At 46.6% G+C, this 22,901-nt stretch overlaps 1 protein-coding gene across 1 annotated transcript in view; it reads right to left on the bottom strand.

Annotated features, from left to right (window-relative positions):
- Positions 1–22,136, bottom strand: part of IL17RD (interleukin 17 receptor D) — a 65,841-nt gene extending 43,705 nt beyond the window's left edge. Inside the window, exon 1 of the mRNA XM_081524816.1 lies at positions 21,871–22,136. Coding sequence (XP_081380942.1) covers positions 21,871–21,996 — 126 coding nt within the window. The 5' untranslated portion in view covers positions 21,997–22,136. The remainder of the gene's footprint in view (positions 1–21,870) is intronic.
- Positions 22,137–22,901: the final 765 nt, after the last annotated feature.

Below are 22,901 nucleotides of genomic sequence, written 5' to 3'. Positions count from 1 at the left end.
TCCAAACCTCCTGGAAATGGCGAATTTTTGCACAAAGGCACAAATACAAATATTAATTTTCAGACCATCCTCTTTTGGACATTTTTCATCATTAGTGGCCATTTGACAGGCAGACATCCATAGCACTGCCAAGCTTAAGTGGATCAGTTTTGGCTTTGTGGTTAACAATCTTTCCCCAAAAGTAGGGGAATAAAGCTCAAGTGCAGTCATCTCTGAAATTTGATGCATCTCTGAGAAGAGGCCTGCAGGAATATTACACCTCTTGAGTTTATTTCCAGATACCCAGAACAGTCTGGAAAGAGGCATATTTTAAGAAAAGTAACTACTACACTGGTTAAATGCTTATCACTAATGAACATTTATTGGGTAGTAACAGAACTATTACCCTCATAACCACACTACACTCATGTCTTTCAGAAGGTACAGCTTCAATCCGTAAACATACTTTTTAAGGGCAAAAAAAAAAAGGAACTTCCAAGCTACCCAACATAGCAAATACCTCTCTATCTTGGTTTTAGAAGTTTCACACTGTTTTGAAATTCTCCCCATACTTGAAGAACCCCAGGCCAACATCTTGTTGACTGATTTTAAAGAAAGATTAGCCTCATTTTCTCAGCAACAATAACCTTCTAGAAGATTTGCCTAAGAGGAAAACAAACACTATCCGATGTGGGAAAGGTGGATTCCATTGCCAACCTCTGGATTCTCGGACCTGGAGCATTCTAATCTGATTGTTTGTACATGGCATTCACCAAGGGGGCACTGCATGGTAGCAAGAGTAGACAGACCAGGGCTCTAAACACCCCTGCCCCAACACTGTTACAGTCACAGAAAGCAGAAAACGTCATTTCAGACGGGACACAAGGAGCCCTTACTCCGCGCTTCCCAACCCCCACCAAAAAGGGCCAAACATAGACTTTAGCACCTCTCAAAGACTTCAAGAGAGAGCAGAGGAGAGTGTGTCGGCCTGGCTAAGGACCCTCATGTCAGTGCAACTTCTTTCTTCCCAGATTTATTAACAGATGCTAGCCCGGTACTTATAAACAAAGGAGTCATTTCAGTTTCTGCTTGGAAAGATGGGAGCCAATACATTCCTTCTGGGAATTCAGGGTAAGAGTTTTACAAAAACAGTGTCCAGATGTGCTTAAAACTTCAGTCTGTTTCTTCCTTTGGGGTGCAGTGGAGGGAGAAACAAAAGGGTGGGAGAGTCGTCTTATGGAAAATTGAAAAGGGTATTAGTTTGGGGGATTTTTTTGGCTTGCATGTTAACCTGTCCTCTGCTGACAAACCACACAGGAGCACCTGAGGCAGGCCCACTGGAGCTTCCCTCCCTTGAAGGATGCAGGGAGGTATTTCCAGCTGACCACAGCGGGAGCCTGGGGACCTTCTCTAACTTCCAGAATGTCCCGAGTGACAGACGGTTCCACCAGGTGGTGATGAAATGGGAGAAGAGACTCTTCTGAAAGCTGAAGATTCTCAAAATGAAAATCAAGCATTTTTGTATCAAAACCACCACCCTTGGGACAAACCTTCATTTAAAAAACAACAAAAAAAAATGTCTTATAACTGAAATGTTTCATCAACATCACATCCCAGTTCCAACCTGGACATTTGCTGAGATTTGAAGCTTCCTCAACCCAGTGATTTCATTCCCAGAGTTCTTTTTAACCACAGAGAGATTTAAATAGATAGTCTATTATATAAAGTGTTTCTTGGTTTTCAGAGGGCTTTGGGTCCTGAGAGTGAATGAGTGTTTCAAGTACAGCATAAATAAGGGAGACAGAGAGCTAGGCATATATTATGAATAAAAAGATAATCCTAATAATAGTTTACATTATCACAAGCCAAAGTTTATGTGAGCAGCTAAGCTCCCTTTCAAAGCAGAGGGCAGCTGCTGGTACGGCGGAGGAAAATGGTATGTCAAAAATGTGACCTACCTTCAAGTTTGTTTAACTCCGCTGTCAGCCACCGCTTCCTTCCGCCACCTTACAATGCCATGGGGGTGGTGGTGGGATCCTTTCTGAAATGTGTTGTTTGCAAAGGCATGGAACTGTCTGAGCTAGACGGACTTCATCTCCGCTGCTCCTGGACAATCCTGACAAGGCCAAGTGACCCCAGTCAAGTGACCCCAGCAGAGAGGTGGCCCTGGGGTACTCTCCCATTGCCTCCCAGGAGTCAGGGGGACAGGTCTGGGATGAATAGTCTTAGTCCCCACAGGCTGCCAGCAACCCTATGCAAGTAGGCAGGGTGGCGCTTCCATGCACATGAGCCAAGTCACTAAGATCCTCCTGGCATCACATACTCCCCAAAATGCTAAAAAAAAAAAAAAAAAAAACCCAAACCCCTTTAACCCAAAGCCCTAATGTGTGTAGACTGAGTATCTGTACTCAGTAGGTAATCCAGCCCTATTCACAGGGCACACAGGATTTGCAGAGCACACGAAGGGTCTAAGAGTGACTCAGACGGGAGCCAGGAAGGGACACTCAGGTAGAAGTGACTACCTGAGTGAAGACTGAGTGAGGGAGCACCTTTGGGGAGTGGCCAGCTTCACATTTCCAAATCAGAACAGTGGTACTTCTCAAACCACTTATTTGGAGCTAAAATATGTCTGTACTTACAGCGGGCAGGAGGCACATCAGAACAGGAGAAACGGTCCCTATGATTTGTTTCCTTTTCAATTTCCATAGGTATGAAGCCTATTTCAAGATGTTTTCACCCAGGCCAGAGCTTTCTGCAAGGGTTGAAGCTTCAACCAGCCCAGAGCAGAAGAGAACAAGTTCCCAGTAAGGAGCAGACCCCAAGGAGACTGCCCCCTTCTTCCCGTGCCTCCCCGCGTCCTCAGTCTCACCAGCAAGGCACAGCAACTCACTCAGTGAGGAACCAGCTGGTGGCACTGGGGAGCCCCTCAAAAGTGCCTGTGAACCCAAAAGACTGGCCATCCTGCCCAGTGTCTTTCTGGCAGAGTACCACAGGTTACAGGCCACAGAAGGGAACCATCAAATCACAGGGTGTTAGTAAAGGTTCAGGGAAAGTGTTCACAACCAAGCTGTATTTCTTGGGGTGAGGGTATTCAGAGGTACAAGCAGCATGTATCATGCACATCTTGGTCCTTCCTGCAGGGGATTAAGACACTGCTCTATCACTGCTGCAGGTAGTTTAAAACCACCCAGCACCTTCCCAGGGCATCCTGTCATCATTCCTGGCTAAGCTCAGAGCTTCCGGAGGGCATGACCCCGGGAGATAAGGCTCTTCATCAAGAAAGCTTTCTCACTGCCCTCAAGCAGTAGGCCATTCTGGTCTCTGCATGGGTGACCTCTTCCCCAGTCTCTCCCCATCTTTTCCTCCTTCCGCCTGCGTCATAGACCCCTGTGGAGATAACCAGCTTCCTAACAGCCTAGCAAGCATTCTTGTCTCCTTGCCTGCCCATTAGCACTGTCAAGCAGAGTTTCCTTATGTTGTTCTTATGAATTGGTAATTTCAGCCCAATGCAAAAAAGGGTGGGGGGAGCTTAATGAACATTAAATGCTGCTTCTTCCATTCTTCCAGAAATATTTTTATCGTATCCATGGGACCCTCAACAAGACCCACTAAAGCAACACCACTTCAACCTGGGCAGGTGGCAATCATTCAGGATGACAGCACCTGGATGGAAACCAGTGGACAGCAATCCCTTGGTGAAGGAGGGCATGCGTGTGCATGTCACTTTTTTCACATCTTCAGCTCTTCTAATGAGACAGCTAGGTATAAAATAAGATACAAAGATGTAATGCACAGCATGGGGAACAGAACTATTATTTTATAATAACTTTAGATGGACTAAAATCTATAAAAATACTGAATCACTACATTGTAGACCTGAAACTAATATAATATTGTAAATCAACTATACTTCAAAAAGAAGACAGTTCAATGCAAACGGGGGTGAGAGGGAAATGGAAAATTAATCTCTCAGCTCTGCAATTACCCACATGCAGAATTTCTGCCAAACAAACTATTTCTTATCTCTGGTCAGTTTTTATCTGCAGCTGCCCTTCCCACCCCCCGCCACCACTATGCACAGACCCAAATCCTCTCCTCCACTGACAGTTGATGACAGAGCGGTCCAGGCCTCAGGGACTGTCAACACCCTGATGGAATTCAGGGCTCACGGGGAGTCTGAGACAGTGCCCTTGTTTATGGACTCAGTGATTGATTGGACCCTAAAAGCTCCTGGTCCAGAAGACTAAGTAGGTTGAAAGCAATCATTAACAGTAGTGTAATGTTTAAAAAAACAAGAGATGAGAGGGGGTCTTTGGCCATGCAGACAAGTGTACAGGAAATGTGAAGGATGGAGGCAGGTGGACACACTAAACACTTTCAGGTAAACACCAACAGACACAAATCAACAATGACAGAAGTGTTGATGGGGTAGGCACACTTTGTAGAAATAAAGCAATCTGTATACAAAAAATTTTTTTTTTTAGCCACACCACACAGCTTGTGGGATCTTAGTTCCCTGACCAGGGATCAAACCCATGTATTTGACAATGAAAGCACAGAGTCTTAACCACTGGACTGCTGGGGAATTCCCTGTGTATGAATTTTTTTTTAAAAAATCAAAACCTTTGTGGAGGACAAATGCTACTTTTATTATAGAAAGAGCTGCAAAAATGGCCATAGGCTGGGTGTTTCTTTCTCAAAAGAGATCAAAAACAGACATCCAGGTGCAAGAGGCAAGAATCCAGATGGAAACAGGAGGGACCAACTCAATAAGGAAATGGAATGGGAAGGATAGAAAAATTACACCCTCTGAGTTAAAAGTTCAAGTTATCTCAATAAAAACACTCCCTAAATTCTCCAGAATAATTCTAGTCTGACTGCCCCCCTGCGTAAGTAAAGAAACTGAGAGTCAGAGGGGTCACCCACCTTGTCAACAGTCATAGTCAGTTGGCCTGAGATGCCCTCATCTAGCAGGTCACACTGATATGAGACCGTCTAACAGAGTGACTTCTAGCCCAAGATCAGGATGCACAAAAGCTCCAGTAAAACAAGATTCATTTATATTCGATTCACAGGAAATGTGTGATCAATCCAAAAATCAACCCTGGAAAATCTATGTCTGAAGAAAGGTTTGCCAGCCAAATTACTGGTACAGGTAGAATTCCCATGAAAATGCCTAGATTAGAAAAAAAAAAGAAAATGCCTAGATTCAGCTGTTTTCGTAATAAGCTATTAAGCCCAAAAGATTCACTCAATCAATATTCTTATTTTAAAACCCTCATTTACTCCCTTCAACATTTTCCCTAATACTTTTACCGAGCAATATTTCATCCATACAAAGCACTAAAACTTACTCCGAAGGTAAATAAAAAGGTGGAAAGACTCAGTCGCACTCTAGTAAACTCAGAATGAAACAAATACACAGTGCCATTCAAATAACAAAATGTAAATAAAAATGATAAATGTCAACATTTTTTAGAATGTGGAAAAAGGAGCACACTTATTCACTGATAGCCATCTGCCACCAATCATTATAAATGTAGCTACTATGTGGCCAGGCACATAGCTAAATGTTTTTAAAACAGTATCTTATTTAAGCCTCAAAACAATCCTGGGAGATAAACTATTATTAACTCATTTTACAGATGAAGAAAATTGCCCAAGGTCACAATAAATGGTAGCAAAAGGCAGAGCTGGGATTTGTGGACCAAATCTGTCCTCTTCTCAAAACACAAGTCTGCACTGTAAATTGGCTCAGTCATTACAAAAGGCAAGCTGGTAAAAGTGTAGTAAGAGCTATAAAACCTTTGCCCCAGTAATTCCACTTTGGGAAACACTATGGGCCAAGGAAACAAACCAAAATGGTGAGGGTGGGAGGGCAGGAAAGCAATCTGCATGAAGGTATGCATAGCAGCTTTATAACAGCAATAACCTGGAAACAGCCCAAGTGCTTCATCTGTGGGGGGACAGGAGCAATAAAAGGGGCAAGGGCACACAACATGAAAATATATGGCCACAAAGAGCAACAAGTCTGTGAACTAAAACATGGAAATATCTTCATAAAACAAACATAAGTAAAAATAAAATTAGCCATTAAAAAATGCAGTGATTACAACTCTGCATCAAGATGTGTTTATGTATTCAAGAGTGGAAGAAGAATCATTTAATGCTCATTATGCTCTTTTTTTTTTTTGCATTAAACTGAAGTTACCAATTAATAAAAGCAATACAAGGGAACTCTGCTCAAAGATGTTATGATTCAGAATGTCCTTCTCTTCCTGATCCAAAGATGTGGCACTTTCATATAAAAATAAAGAAACAGCTCTTCTAATTTTAAAGCCCTTTCTTAAAAAAAAAAAAGACCACCCCCTTAGGCTCTCGAGTAAGCCCTCTTTTAACGTAAGATTAACAAAACCTCTTTATTTATAAAAACCTGTGGCTCATGAATTTTTTTGTTACCCATTTAGCCAATTTAAGAACAAATATGTTGACAAATTGGAACATTATTTCTGTCACCATTTGGTTTGCATTAATAAAAGGTCACACTCTCAGAATCTCACTCTTATAATGCATTTGGAAAAGTAACGCTATTTAAGACAGCATAAATACATGCGGGTGGAGAGATAGGTTTAAGAGTGTCTGAACACGTATTGAGATGGAAGCCATGTGCTAGATGCCTAAGGTGGGAGGTTTGTGCCCAGGTGCCTTTTCAGAGGATCTCGTTCCCCAAAGAGGAGCAGGATATGCCCATGCAAGTTCTTCACCACACCCTGTCCAGGTTGACACGGGGACCCAGCAAACCTCCAGTGAAGCCAGAGGCACCCCCTAACCCTATCTGAACATCATTCCCCTGAACTCTCCAATGGCTTCCTGTACATCCCAGCATCTCAGGGAACAGAAGCTCAATTAAGGAACATGCTAACTATTGTGTCTTTTTAAGATGAACGAAGTTGGGAAGTTGGGGCAGGAAATGGCCCACAGTTGGCCCAGACTTCTGCACATACGGGAAGAAAAGCTGATTCCTCCAGTTGGCGAGACAGTTCCCTGCCTGGGCCCACCTCACATCACTGTTCTTTCCAAAGTTCCTTTTCCCTCTGCCCTTATCAACCCAGATGGTTGGCCTGTGTGCCCGTTCTGCCTTCTACCTGGGATGACTTACTGTTGTTCCTCAAGCACGAAGGACCACAGGGCTCTGTGTGCACCTGGCACAGAGCCAAAGCCCCCCATTATGGCAATGTCTGCCTCCAAGGCAAGCTGTCCAAAGGGCAGCCTCTATGTGCAGGTATTGAAACTTCAGTACAATTCAAAATTCAGTCCCACAACTGTGCTGGCCACATTTCAGCCACCATGGTGAACAGCTGCTGAAATGGACAGTGCAGAGAAGAACATGTCCATTGTTACACAAAGTTCTACTCAGCAGGATCTGCCTACCTGCCTCTGCAATTCCAGGTGGAATTTTCCCACAGCTAGAAAACTTGTCACCTGACACCTTGGTGATAGCTCAGTTTCACTGGAGCAACATTTTTTTTTCACATGTAAATATGGACGTTTTTGGTGTACAGTTCCAGGAGTTTACACACATATAAATGTATGCATGAGTGAGTGCTAAGTTGCTTCAGTTGTGTCTGACTCTTTACAACCCTATGGACTGCAGCCCGCCAGGCTCCTTTGTCCATGGGATTCTCCATGCAAGAATACTAGAGTGGGTTGCCTTGCCCTCCTCCAGGGGATCTTCCTGACCTAGGGATCGAACTTCCATCTCTTTTGTCTCTTGCACTGGCAGGCAGGTTCTTTACCGCTGGTGCCGCCCGGGAAGACGTTTCATGAGGTTACATGTGTATAAATATATAATTAGGTGTATAAAGGCATACACCAGTGTATCCACCACCTCAGTCAGCACACAGAACAATTCCATCATCTCCCCAAAATCCCCTTGTTCTGCCCCTTTGTAGTCAAACTCTCTATCCACCCCCACCCCCACCCCCCAAAAACCCTGGCAACCACTGATCTGGCAGCTTTTTTAAAAAAACTCAGATTCCCGGCCTTTCCCGGGAAATCCCACTTAAGCAGATCTGGGGAGAGTCCCGGAATCTCCCACCCCCGCCTACCCCCAAGAATGTTCCTCCGTCCGGTGCTTCTGGGGTTCAGCCAGGTTTGGGAACCTCCAGGGTAAATGCCGAATCGTGGTTTAATTTAATTCTCTGCAAAGCACTCGCTGGTATCTAGTCTTGCTCTCCTCCCACCTCCACGAGCTGTTCTGCAGCACGTGGCTGATGTCCATCTCAGGCTGGGTGCTGGGAAGGCAGGGCAAGTTGGCCTGCTGGGGGCACGGGGCAGGGTAAGAGCTCTATGGCTCTGGTTTCTGGCAGAGAGAGGCCTCTCTGAGTCACGTGGCCTCCCATCCTAATCCCTTCCTGGCTCTTTGTGCCTTGGAATCCTCATCTGGAAAAAAAGGAACCACATCAGAAATAATCCGTCTACCTCAGAGGCTCAGGGGAAGCAATGATTTACATACATAACACGTTCAAAGGCGCTGGGCAGCAGGGACCAAAGGTACCTCTCACCCTGGATACATCATCACCACCCAGAGCTGCCTCTGAATGGAACTCTCCTTACCCTGTTTACTTGATGGTGGTGGGGGGATCAATACTCAAGTTACAATAAAATCGCAGCCTTTGAAAGGAAAGAAAAAAGTAATCACAAGGCTTTTTTTTTTCCTCCTAAATTCATGATCCTGAGGGCAGGGTACCAGATTCCATTTTTAAAGAGGAATTCGGAAGAGTCAGCATCGTCTCAGAAAACCTCCTCTGCTCCTAAAGTAAACAATTACAAGGAGGGTCAACACTTGAGTCGGGCCTTTCTCCCTGGCTTTCTCCTGCCCTACTGAGGATTCCTGGAAAACACTCTGAAAAGTTTAAGATGATCAAAGGAGAAGAATGGCCAACCCAAGAAATGCTATCATTTAAGATCACATGTTTATTTAGCCCCACCAAGCCTAAGAGAGAAGACTGTTTGAAAGGGAGAGAATGCCTGCTTAATCAACTAAAAATGCATTCATTACTATGCTATTCACCACGGCTTTCCTGAAATCAGACACTTTTGCCCCTAGACCATAAGATTGAAGCGATTTGAAATGAAAATATTTCCTGTCCACTGCTTGCCAGTTTCTAGCCCCAGAGTGATATAACAGATGACATCCAGTACAATAAATGCTTTTATTAACCATAAATTTGAGACTGCTTTAGGGATTTGAAGTGTTGGGTTTCATGCTGAAAAAATGTAATGTTATCCACAGACCATCAGTGAGTAACAAAAACAGAGGCACAGGTTATGCTACTTTGATCAAATTCTGGCCAAAAAAAAAAACCACCGTCTTTTGCATTTTAAATAGTAGTTGCATATAGGGCGTATCTTCACGGAGCACCACAATAGTTTAATCATATGTCTTACAGACTTTAATGGAAATTCATCCTGAGTGCAGATTTATAGAACCAGCAGCTTCTAACAGAAAGGAAGTTAAAAAGTGTTATGTGGCGAAGTGAGCTGCGAAATTCAAATACTAAAAAGGGACTCCAAAATCAGAGTTTCTCAATCTTGGCACTACTGACATTTTAGGCCATTATTGGGGAAGGCTGACTTGTGCATTTGGGGATGTTTAGTGGCATCCTTGGCCCTTACCCACTAAATGCCAGTAGCAAAATCCCTCCCAGTACAATCAAAAGTGTCACCAGAGATACCCCAGTCACCTCCAATTGAAAACTGTTGCTATAAAGCCTGTTTAGCAAATGCTGTGTGATTTCTCTTTTTCTAAGAAAACAATTAAGAGTCCAAGGAGCCTCCCAGCCTCAGCTCCCCGCCCCAAGGCTGCCCTCTACACAGAGATGGTTAGTGATTTCTCAACTGAAAAGCACTGTGCACTTCTCCCCCACCAAAACCAAAGGAGCAGAGCCATGGAAACTAGAATGCTCTCCTTGAGCAGAGCACACCAGCCTAAGCCAAGGCGGCTGGCCGCCCTTTCCCCAGGCGCACCCTGGCCCGACGTGGTGCCCCGCGTGTGCAGCATCCCAAGCCATCCTTCTCTGGTCTTTTGCTGTCAGGCCACAGAGGCGACTGTGGATTCTGTGCCAGAAAATAAAATGAAAAGCGAGCCTGAACCTCTGCGGTCCATTCTCTGGACGCTGAATGTCCCACTATTGCATCTCGGCATGACATTTCACGGCCAGCAGGGGAGGAGGCCTGGTCCTGAAAGCTGAACAAATGCTGGGCATACAGGCCTGCCTGCGCTCTCGCCAGCTCCCTGTACTTATGAATAAAAGATGGAGGTTTTGTCTCTGTCGTCTCCCTGGTACCCTGGGAGAATAACAACTTGTTGCTTTTTGACATTTTAACTTACTTTGAGAAATAATCAATATTAACTTTCTGTGTCTTTGGCCCTGAAATCTAGGGTAGGGATAAAGAAAAAAAAAGCATGCCATGAGGTAGAAGATACTAATTCAAGTTAAATAAATAAACTCTCTTAAGGGTCTCTAATAAAATAATTCAGGCAATATGTACTCACGGAAGGAGAAGGCTGGAAACTGATTTTGAGGACATGTTTTGAGTAAAGCGGCCTTTTCTGGAAATAAAGTTCAATGTTTTCTCAGCACAAAGGAAAGAAGTGGCTGAGTTTGGTGTGAGGGAGCACTCAACCATGCACTCACTCAGGCCAAAGCGGGAGCTATAATAGGAACTCATTCCTGGTCAGTCGCTGAGAGTGACATCTACAGCTCTTTGAAACGAGCCCCGGTGAATGGCAAAAGCCTTAAGCATTCTTGGGACGCGACACTCCCAATTTTGAGAGCACAGCTGAAATCAGATCGTCTTCAAGGAAAAAAGTTAAATTACAAGATAATGCAAAAGACACCTTGCCATTTCTTTGGACTCCCAGTAAAGTAAAAGAGAAGTCTTTCTGTATAGCACTGAATTAAAAAAAAAAAAAAACAAATAATACAAGACCAAACTGGGTTAAATCATTAGAAAGGTCTCTATGTGCAATAATTTCAAGTAGAAAAAACACATTTTGCTCTTTGCTAGAACTGCACCTGTGTTTATTACCGACTGATACCTAAAATCCAACAACATCACACTTGAACCTTTAGAGAGATCTTGCGAAATTTTAACTTTACCCTAATCATGAGGAAACAATCAGAAATTCAAATTGTGTGACTGTCTATACCACAAGTGACCCTGACTCTTCAGAATGTATATGTTACAAAAGATCAAAAAAGAGGTGGAGGGACTCCATCAGATGCAAGGAGACTAAAGAGACAGGGTGTGTCTACAAGCGGTGAATGGCTCTTGTCTGAATCTTGGAATGTGATTCAGAAAGAAATCATGAAGGACATTGGGGGACAACAGAGGTACGTGGGCGCAAAGCACTGGTGACTCTCAGCTAAGGGGAAATGGGTGTTTACTCCACTGTTCTCTCAACGCTTCTACAGGTCTGAAATTTTCAGAATCCAAAATATGTGGGAGAAAGCACAGTAAAGGGAAGCCCCAGGTACGAGTGATGCTGGTCTGCGTGGGCACTGGGCAGCAACAATTTCACCTTTCGGTTTAGTTTCAGAAAATGTGTGCTCCCTAAATATAAAGTCTTAATACAGAATAGGTTCAGAATTGAAATAAATTTTTTAAAAACATAGTAATATGACTTACTATTCACTTAACTGGGTGGTGGTTGGGGGTATGTACACACAGCAGACATTTAAGATAACTTAGGTTTCTGCCTTTATAAAAGGCACAGTCCCTTTAAAATGCCTTTATGCCTTTCCCTAAAACTTGTCTGCAATTTATCATTCTCTTCCTCCTCTTATCAGAATTCCAGTTTTCAGAACGGCTCTTTAAAACTCCCCTCCCTGCCTTCCGCTCAAGCTCTCTCCCATTATCTACCCCATCTTTTTTTAATGAGATAAAGGCAATGATTATACTAATCTGCAACTTGAAAACTATGCACTTAAAGGGGGGGAAAAAAAGTGTGACCCTCTAAGCAAAAGGAATAAAGCTCAGTAGATGGGAAATGTGCTCCACTGAAAAGATGTCAGAATAGCATTTCTGTGTCTTGAGGTTCAAAACGCAGGGAGGATAACAAAGGGGCAGGCTGCGTGTCCAGAGCGGCCCTGAGAGACCTGGGTGGCGCTCACCTTGGGCATGTCGGACACTGGGAACCCATCGCTCCTGCCCCCTTACAGCGGTCTTCAGGCAGCACAACCAGATGTTACATTTTCTCTGCTTAATTTCGGTAAAACTCCATGACCTCTTTCTCAAATTAAAAAAGGCAATGCTATTTTTTTAAAACCACAGGAGCTATCTTTAGGGAAGCCTTCTAAGGATTTCATTAATTCATAGCCAGCCAACCAGGACTTTTCCCACAGTCTCCCACAAAAAAGCCCGGGAAGTCACTGATTGCTTGGCTGGATCTGAATATGAGCAGAGGTAAGATCAGAAATATCCAGTTCCTCCCACGGGGAGGCAAGGCATAGAAATCAAAGCTGGGCAGAAACTCATTACCACAGCTGGCCGGCAAACCCACAGCCCTGGGAAGAAGGCAAAGAGCATCTTTGATTCTGGACGGACCGGTGGGTGACTTCAGAAAATGAAAGGCATTCACAACCCAAGGGAACCGAAAGAAAATGAGGCTTGATTCTCTGTTAAAATCACCAAGTTTCCACATACCACCTCCCTGCTGCCAGGGAGTGAGGGTCATCTCGTTCACATTGTTTCGTGAAGTCCAAAATCAGAATGTTTAGTTAGCCCTTAGCAGTCCTTTTTTGTTTGTTTACATATTTTTTCCATTCACAGTGCAGCGTAACCTGGACAGTCCAAACATCCCCTCTTCAAGAATCCAACCCTTTCCCAAGTGCGACTGCCATCCAGGACCAGCCCTGGTCCCCGCCTCTCTTGTTCCCTGGGAACCTGTCCTGCGGCCCAGCGGTTGGCCAGTATTGGGGACACGGTGCCAATAATCTGCGGTGTGGATGAAGTCAGGCATATTTTTATGCTACTCTCAGCACCTAATGCCACATGATGCACCAATGTTAAGAACCCATAAATAAAGCCAATTATACTCCGGTCAAAATAAAATTTAAAAGATAAAAGAAAATCATAACTACAGAACTTCAGAGGACATTGTCATTATTAATACAATTGCTCGCCTTACATGACACCTGCTCAGAGAGGCCACCCAAGATCACCCGCTCTCATCACCCCTGGTTTCCTGCAGAGCACTTGGTCACACAGAGGGAGAATCTACTGTGTGCCACTGCTGATCTCCTGGCACAACAGGAAGCAAAACAGATCAAGGCCCTGCCCCCAGGGAGCTGACTGTGCGGCAAGGGAGACACACAGGCAGACCAGAAAATACTGTGTGTTTCACGGTAAAAAAAAAAAAAAAAAAAAATTCTATGGAGAAAACTCAAGTGAAGAAAAATGGTGAGCAACCAAGAGTAGTGGTTGCTATTTTAAATACAGTGGTCAGGCTCTGGTAGTTTGTTATCCTATTTGTCTCCCTTACTACAATCTAAGCTCCAGAAACCAGGCCTCACACATAGAAAGCACCAAATACACACTGAATGAAGGAATGAAGGTCGCTTAGGGTCACCCCTATCAAGCTGTTCGGCTGCTGGAGAAATCTTCCAAGCATCACCATTCCTGACAGGTGCATATGTGGGCAAAACTCAACACACCCCTTTATCTAGTCCCAGCCTCCGTCTTCAGCCTTCTTGTCCCGTCTCCAGGGAGCCGCCCTCCTCCAGCTTTACCCACATTTTTCTTTCTGACCAAACTGTCCCTCACCTCCGGGCTCCACTTGCCAGAAGCCTTGCTCAAAAGTCCCCTGGGCGAACTTCTCTAGCCATCTAATCCCTTTCTCAAAGCCTCCTCTGAACCATCCAAATTAAGTGTCTTCTTCATAAACAGATCAAGATTTCCCTTCTTGACTGCATCACTGCAGAAGGCTGGATGGGCCCTCACTAAATCTGGAGCCATGATGGGAGGGCGGTGGGCGGCGGGGGGCGGGGGGGTCTGATTTCACCTAAGGTAGGCTTCCTGGCAAAGGTGAAAGCCATATGGGGGGAAGTTGGGGGGCCTTTGTGGAGAAGCCTCCCAGGGAAAGGCGGGTCTCTTCCAAAGCTGGAGAAACTGAGGCAGAACAAGTAGCCAGAGTTCCTGGGAATCAACCGAGACATGAGCTACGAAGCCAGGGTCCGCAAGGTAGGCACCAAGCAGCCCCTCAGACACAAGCTCCTCATCACCCTGCTTGCCACACTGGCAAATGCACATGCGGAATGTTCTGGAATGTGGAGCAGGAACCCTGGTTCATACTACTCTGTGGGGAGTGCGCCAGGCAGAGCGAGGAGGGGGAGCCCCCAGGCCTCGCAGCTCCGCCTGGGTAGGAAGCCACTGCAGCCAGGCGCCTGGTCCTACTCCTCTTTGTACTTCCCCAGAAAATGTAACCACCATGGCCTGACACAGAGGAGCAGCTCTTGCTGCCTCACTCCAAATGTCTTTGTGAACTGCAGACAGGGAGCAGTTATAACAAATCCTAAAACTGTGTGAGTGCCTGGACCCCACCCAGGGCAAACGTGCCCCCTCCAGAGGATGGAGGTAATGTGCTGTCACTCAGCTGGGATCACACTCAGGCTGACTGCTCGCTCCTGCGTCTCGTCTGGATTCCATTGTATTTTCCTCAGATAAAAGGGAAAGAAACGCTTTTCAGAAGAGAAACCAGAAATCACCTGGACAGAATAAAATCATGGAGAACCATATGGCCCGTCTCAGGGAAACGTACCTCTTCTTTCCAAGGAAACCCTCCCTCTATCCCCATCAACCTCCCACTAGCAAGTCAAACAGTCCAGCTCAGAACAGAAGTCTGGGGCCATAGCCAGCATTTTTTTAAAGGGTTACCATTCAATGGGGGGAAAAAATCTACAAAACTGACAAAACAGAACACTTGGAAAAACTCCTAGTTTTTAAGGGAGTAAAGGACTTTCAAATTTGAAAAAAAGCTATATTTAAAGCCTGATCCCTTATGATTTAAAAGGATTCATTTGAAGTATTCATTTAATGTGTAAAAGGTAAATTTCTACCTGAACATTTTCATTAATGCTATCAATTTCCAAATTCTCTTTTCAAAGTCATGGCTACAATTTTATAGGCATTTCTGATAAGTTCAAGCAAGCTTCCCTACAATGTAGTAATTTTAATGAAAAGTCTCATGATTAATGTCTATTAAGATCAGGTTTAGAGTGAGGGAAAGGACAGAAGAATTACAATGTATTAAACTTTCCACAATACCTGCCATCTACTGCCCTTTCAACTTTTAATGCATGGCCTTTATGCAAATAAGACATGAGGTTTACTATAAAACAAATGCTTCTTAAAAGTGCATAGTAGAGGTAGTTTTCATTTACCCTATTAAATCAGACAATTTATAGGGCAACTTCCGTTTTAGAAGAGAATTACATGTGTGTTCACATCACATCTTTATTTTGTCATCCACCCGGTTGATTTGTTGAGGACAGCTGGTACTTATTAAGCCCCCCCTTTAAATGTTGTAGCCTTAATTAGCTACATCCACCTTTCCCCAACATTTCCAAACAAGGAACCAAAGAAAAGGAAAGCTGTTTTTATCATGGATGCTTTGAACAATGGAGTTGCAAATGTTAAAATAATAGTCTTCATTAGAGACTCACTAGTCATTCCCTTTTTAGGCCCCTTCAAAAGAAACAGGGTACGGATGGAGTTTAAATTTCAGTCTTTGTTTACTGTAGGTAATTTTTCAATTGTTCAATTTTTAGTTTCATGCCTGGTGTTATTAATTAAACCTTCTCAAGATATTGCTCGGGAAAGCAGGAGAGACAGTCTCCCCGGATATATTCTTGGTATTAGTTAAGCTATAAATGTCTTACTTGGGTTTCTGAGCACATGAGAACAAACAGACAGGATCTACAAGCAGAGAATAAGCCAAGTATGGTTTTCTATGAACAGACATCATGCCCTTCCCAGACACTGAAGCATTTCCAACTCACACGATGAGAAATTCAGTGGATTGAATAACTTTAACCTGCCTTATATAGATGAAACACACACTCACTCATTTGGTTACAACTTAGGAGTTCCTTCTTAAAAAGAAAAAAAAAAAAAAGAATGCATTCATGACTTTTAAGTGTGAGTGATATCAACAGGCTAAATTTGAGCAAGATAAGGAGCATCTCAAGGAATCCCTCTTAGATTTGGTCTCTTCTTGCCCCAGCTTTAATCTGCAGTAAGACTATCTGTTTCAATAGGATGTGATCACTCCTGGGCTTGTGTCTTTTCAATCAGCCGGTGGCCCTGCCGGGTTTAGAGTGGCAGAGAGGAAGTGGCCTGTGGTTAAACAGAGGAAATACCAAGGCATTTTAATAGAGCAAATAGTCTCTTTACTTCCCACAGGGAAGAGCTTCAAAGGCCCCAGCCCCTGGAGGAGACAATGTGTTGTGGGGCCATCAGTCACCTAATCATGTGTCAGGCCCGTTCAGAACATCCCGGCAGCGAAGACAAACACTGCCCAGGAGGACATTGCCTCCCACTGCCCAGGCAAGCCAGGCTGCCTGGAGATGTGGCCTGCTGCACCAGCACAGACAGGTCCCAGGGCTTGCAGAGGTCAGGGAAACTTCCAGATATGGGGGGGATGTGAAACAGAAATGGTCTTGGCTGCCAGTCTGGGGTGGCTGGACAGAGGTCTGCTCCAAAGACAGACCTGTCCCCCACCCCAGCCTGTGAAGTTCTAGGGGTACCTGAGCCCCTGCTTCATCCCTTTTTTTTTTTACAGATCAAGGGTGAGGGGGCCCCAAGCTTCCAGAAGCCTAAGAACCCATCCATCAGGGGCAGACACAAGAGGCAGCAAGGAATGAAAGGAAAAACTAACTGTTGATGGGATGGCCTCAGCACCAGCAGACATCTGCTGGGCATGGTATGTGAAAAGTTTAGGGACTGATGAGGGAAAGAGAGTTTGAAAGCTTAAAAAAAAAAAAAAAAACCAATACATTTTAAGCCAAATGAAGCATGAGAAATACTCAACTTAAAATAAAGACTTAAAAAAGCATTAGCAGTTCTTTCCTTTGTAAGGAAGCTGTCTGAAAGGTTTGAACGGCTGAGAATATGATTTGGATCCTACTCGACTCTTTCTTGAGACTGTTTTCCAGACAGGCCCAGCTGTTCTGGGGAGGAATCCAGTGGAGGCGTCAGTCCCCTTCACCCCTGGCCTCTTCTTTAGTCCCCAGCCCCAGAGGCACCCCTGGGAACCACTGGCTCCCCAGGTCCCCCCTCAGCCAGCCTCACCCCTGCCATTTTCCAGGGCTTGGACAAAGTCTCCACTTTCCATTCTAAAGGTCCAGTGAAGTAATTTAAAGTCAAGCTCTGATTTTAAATGTTTACAGTGTGGCTTCTCACCTCCTTCTTGCCATCACAGAAGCCCTGTCTCCTAGAGCAGTGATTCTCACCGCTGAGAGCATCAGAGGAACTTGCTAAAATGTCAGTTCCTGGACCCCACCTCATGCCCATTCTGGTCTCACTGGCCTTGAATCTGCATTTTAATGAGCTCCCAAGGCAATCCTGATACTGGAAGGGCTCTGGACTTCACTTTGAGAAATGTCTAGAAGGAAGCAGTGCCTCAGCCAGTACTTAGCTGCTGGGCTCATTCACCCAGCTGTACCCTCCCAATCTCCCCCCGCAGCACCGCCCCCCCCCACCCCCAGTTAATAACTAGCATAATGCCTCAGGCACTGCAGGGGCTCTGGGTCCACTGGACGGATGGGGGAGGGATGGGAAGTGAGGGCTGCTCAAGAAAGATGGACCCCAGCCAGAGGATTCCCAATTACCACAGCAAAGCAGGCTGGAAGAAAGCATCACGCTTCTTATAAAAATGTTTCTCTGAAAATGTGTCAACCAGGCCTGAGTCATTTTTAACTTAGAGACGCAATGTGTAACATGGACAACACAGCCACAGGACAGGCAGATCAGATGCAGGCTTGAGAGCCACGAGCTGCAAGTGAATGAAAACACATCCAATTCAGAATTAAATAAACATGGCTGGGCTTGTGGCCAAGGAGAGTTCTTGGACTGGATTTTTATCAAGAACCTAAATTTTAATCAGCTGCAACTTCTTCTTTTCCAAGTACCACCCTATTTCTTCCTACCTTTTGAGATGAAGTATTTGCCTTAAATGGGAAACGTGCACTTCACTGTAAAGACGATGCCAGCATCCCGGCTTCCTGGATTCCTGAAGGAGCAGACTTCCGGGAGGGCAGGCAGTGGAAATTGAGTTTCAGGGATAATAGACCAGGGAAGGGGTACTCCATTTAGGTAAAAAGGCAAGAAATGCTCCTTCCTCCTCCACTGCAGGAAAAGCCGCTGAATAAAAACCTGTGGGAATAGATTTCTAATTCCTGGTTCCACGCATAGGCTTCTTAAAACAATGAGCAAGGCAAGGACGGGGCGGGGCAAACCTCCATGCAAGTGACTGATATAAAGTTACACATCACAAACACAACCACTCCACTTCCAAGAAGCAAGCAGTTAAGACAGTCAAGGAGGATGCTGGCCCCTCTGGAAGTTTTACAACTCGTTACTTCTTTGAGAAAACTGTATTACTCAAAGAGCAACTTTACCTGGCAAGTGCCCTAAGAGACTTTTGTTTTTAAAGCAGTCGAGGAAGTGTGCCCACAACTCATTTCTAAAACACTGAGATGGTATCAGCCCCTTAATTGCCCCACTAATAACGGGGAGGTTGTGAAATCTGACCACTTAAACCAGGCTGGCTCCTCTGAGAGCAACCCCAAAGGGAGGGTTACAGCTGCTGAGGGTTAGCTGGCTGCAGTCACCTTGTGAGTCCTGGGAAAACACACATTTTTGCAGAGGCAAGAGTTCCTGGAACACCCGCTCCCTCGAGAGCCAGGGGGTCAATCGCTCAGCTCCTCTCCAGCACCCAGATCCTGCACCTCCTTCAGGCTCACTTCTCTGCCCTGCTGTGCCTCTATCTTCCAGGTTCTGTGTGACCTAGACCCACAGGAAGCCTTCACTTGTTTGCATCACACAGCATTAACCCCTACTGTTACATGTGAGCACGGCCCCAAATAGACGATAAGCAACCTCAGAACTGAGACCAAGGTCTATGGGTTGAACACCCACTGTCAGGTAGGTCACACGGACATGAATCAGACATCCAAATAGCTGTACTTTGGTACTTACTGGCCAGCCCTCTGACAGAGCAACTTCTGGAAAAATTTACCTAGGGAGGTAGGGGGAGAGGGGGCTTCCTGCAGGAAGTGATGTTGGAGCTGAGAAGGGAGGCTGAGGTGTAAAGAGAAGGAACACAGGCGGGAACAGCATGTACGAAAGCCTGCTGCGGGAAAGACATTGCAGCCCGCTGCTCTGATCTTCATCCCTCCCCTGCCCCCTTCTTAAAATCTATCACTTAATACAGGATTTAGCAGGAAGGCTGCGGGGTCTAATTGGGTTAGGCCAAGATTTACAGTGCACCAGGCCCTGAACCCACCAAAAAGAGGTTAAGTGCCTGGCTAAGGAAACTAGTCTGAAGACACAGATGGGAGCACATACTGACAATGCAGTCTGGTGAGAGCCAAAGGCGAGGACCTGCAAGAGAAGGCGAAGCAAGGGGAATGGCATTCAGAGAGGGCCTCCTCGAGGAAGCAAACCTGAGCTGAGTGTTGGGCCCACGGGGCTCTCAGGGGAGGAAAAGGCACCCCAGGAGCAGGGAAGAAGCGTGTCCTCAGCAGCATCATAGGCACAGGAGTTAGGGAGCAGGGTGGGAGGGGCAGGTAGAGGCTGGGAAGGTGAGTGTGTGAGGCAGGTGGGTGAGCTGGGCTCCGTGCATCAATGAGCAAGTCCAGGAAGGAAGGTGCCAGGTATTAGGTTGGGGAGAGCCCAGAATCCAAGAGGTGACCCTGAGACTTCCATGCTCATTTAGGAAGTAGGTGAAGATGACCCCAAGGGAAGGACTGTGGGACCAAGGTTAAGAGCTGTTGAGAAGGTTACCTCCAACATGAATGCAAAGCCACTGGAGCGAGGGCCACGATTAAAACTATGTGGGTGCAGGTTAAGGGGAGAACACATTCTCACTGAGAGCACAAAGCCACCAGCTCGGCTCCTTCAGGGACCTGCTATACCCACAGCATTAAAACTTCACACAGCTGGTGCACGGACACACGAAGCCACCTGGGCAACTGCAGAAAAACAGCAAATTACACTGATCCACCTATGCCGTCTTATGAAAACAGAATAAAATGCCTGCGATGCTGTTTACTCAAATGCCAACATACCAGTTTAGAGCTAAAAAATTTAAAGACTGGTAAGTCAATGTGAGGATAGTCTTACGGGAAACTTTTTAAACCTAAAAACAGGAAAACTTGGTATCTACTGGAAAAAAAGAAAAAAGAATAGTGGTATTTTACTAAAATGGGGCAAAGTAGGAAAATATGATGTTTTACTCAACTAAGGAGGTTTTGTTCACTATGGGGTTCGTGAGAAGGTGGGTTAGAGCTCTCTACACTGCAGCTATTGGGTTTGAAGACGTTTCAGCTTACCCAGCTGACCTGGTCTTCCTTGCTGTGTTTCTCTGAAGGCAGGGCAAGTGAGGTGAAGGCACCAGTCTGTACTCCTAAAGGGGTGTCAGTTCTAGGCCGTGACTGCTCCAGGCCCATTCACAGTACCCCACAGAGGTGGATGAACACTGCTCTAAGAGATCTACCCCCTACCCATCCCTGAGAAGCAGTGCTAGGGAAATCAGGAAATCCCCACTTACTCCCATTTTCCAAGTGAAGAAACCGAGGCTCAAAGCTGCCCAGAAAAAGAGGCAAGATCATGCTCGTGGCTGCCTGAGTGCAAAGCCGGTGTCCTCTCCACAAAGCTGAAGGCGCTGAGAGCCCACACGCCAGGTTGGCCCTGGCTTGGGAGGGAGGGGAGCCGGGGGCAGATGGATACAGTCTCCAATCTTCGCGCTCCCCAAGCCCAGGAGCACTGCTGGGGACCTGGGATGCAAGCTGCCGGAAGGACAACCCCCTCCGCATGTCCCACCGCTCAGATGGCGTCCAAGAGGCGATGGTTAGGGGCAGACTGCTCCAAACACAGGACGAACGACGGTGCCCCTCTCCTCTCAGACACCTGACCGAGGTGACAAACTCACTCCTCCCTTTGGTCATGAAAAATATCCGCAACTCAAGCGGGCTCGGGGTGTGCGTGGGTGCGAGAGGGTCATCTGAGAGACCATCCGCTAGGCAAAGGGCTGAATGCAAAATCAAACAGGAGTCTTGAGCTGGGGTGAAAGTGGGGTAAAATGGCCTGGCCCAGAAGGAACAAAGCAGTCCCGAGAACGGGGCGGACCCCTGCCCAGCATTCAGGGTCCCCTGCCTGGCGGTCCCGAACCTTTGCAGAGCTGAGGACCGGAGGTTCGTGGGGAGACCCCTCCCCCGACTCCCGCTCCAACGACCCCATTCCGACAGCGCGGAGGATCCTAGCCCGGGGGCGCGCTGCCCTGAGGTCCCGGGCTTGGAACAAAGGGTGGGGCGCCCTCCTCCCGCCCGTCGCCGGGCGCCCCTCTCGCCTGCCCGCCTGGAGCCGGACCCCAGCCCGTGGCCGCGCCTCATTAGCAACACAAAGCCGGGGGTCGGGCGGCCTCTTTCAACCCAGTCAGGGCAGGCGGACGCGCGCCCCGGGAGGGAGGCAGGAGGGCGGGAGCAGACAGGATCCCAGCCCTGTGGCGCAAGCCACGGACGGAGAGCAGGCAAGTCGGCGTGGGCTCCACTGCCCGCGAGCACCTGTGCCCTCCGCGCTTTGGGGGACAGCGAGAACTCTCCTTACCCTCCAGCCACAGGTGTCGGCGCCCCGCGCTCTGCTGGAGCCTCCCGCGGCCACGGCCAGCTGCGAGCCGTTGAGGCAGGCGTTGACCGTGAAGAAGACCGAGCAGAGCTGCAGCCATGGGGCCATGGCCGTGCGCTCGCCCAGCCGGGCCCTACTCTGCTCCCGGGCCGCCTGCCGCTGGCCAGCCCGGAGTGGGCGGTGGCGCCGGCAGCCACGGCGGAGCGGGCAGCACCACTGGGCATGCGCTATGGATCCTAGCACCGCCCCTTCCCTCGGGGCCCGCCCCTAGGCTCGAACTTCAGGTTTTGGCCCCGCCTCCCCCAGTCTGGCTTGGTGACTGCAGCCAAGAAATTAAAAGATGCTTGCACCTTGGAAGAAAAGCTATGACAAACTTAGACAGCGTATTAAAAAGCAGAGACATTACTTTGCCGGCAAAGTATAGTCAAAGTTATGGTTTTCCCAGTAGTCATGTACGGATATGAGAGTTGGATCATAAAGAAGGCTGAGCGCGGAAGAATTGATGCTTTTGAACTGTGGTGTTGGAGAAGGCTCTTGAGAGTCTCTTGGACAGCAAGGAGATCAAACTAGTCAATCCTAAAGGAAATCAACCCTAAATATTCATTGGAAGGACTGATGCTGAAGCTGAAGCTCCAGTACTTTGGCCACCTGATGTGAACAGCCGACTCACTGGAAAAGACCCTGATGCTAGGAAAGATTGAGGGCAGGAGGAAAAGGGGGCGACAGAGGATGAGATGGTTGGATGGCATCAATGACTCAATGGACATGAGTTCGAGCAAACTCAGGGAGATAGTAAAGGGCAGGGAACCCTGGTGCGCTGCTGTCCACGGATCACAGAGAATTGGACATGACTTAGCAACTAAACACTCTCCTTTTTGGTCCCACCAGGATCTCTAAGCCATGCCCCTACAGGCAATCTCCAACTGACTTTTGAGGAGCCAACAGCTGCAGTTTTTTTCCCTCACCTGAAAGGTCTTTTTTTTTTTTTAATCGAAAGATTTTTTTCCCATGTG

The sequence above is a fragment of the Giraffa tippelskirchi genome, chromosome 9 (genome assembly GCF_054371585.1).
Source record: "Giraffa tippelskirchi isolate mGirTip1 chromosome 9, T2T-mGirTip1v1.2.pri, whole genome shotgun sequence".
In the NCBI taxonomy this organism is placed as follows: domain Eukaryota; kingdom Metazoa; phylum Chordata; class Mammalia; order Artiodactyla; family Giraffidae; genus Giraffa; species Giraffa tippelskirchi.
The sequence above is the reverse complement of the archived record's forward strand: the minus strand, read 5'-3'. Positions and strand labels throughout refer to the sequence as shown.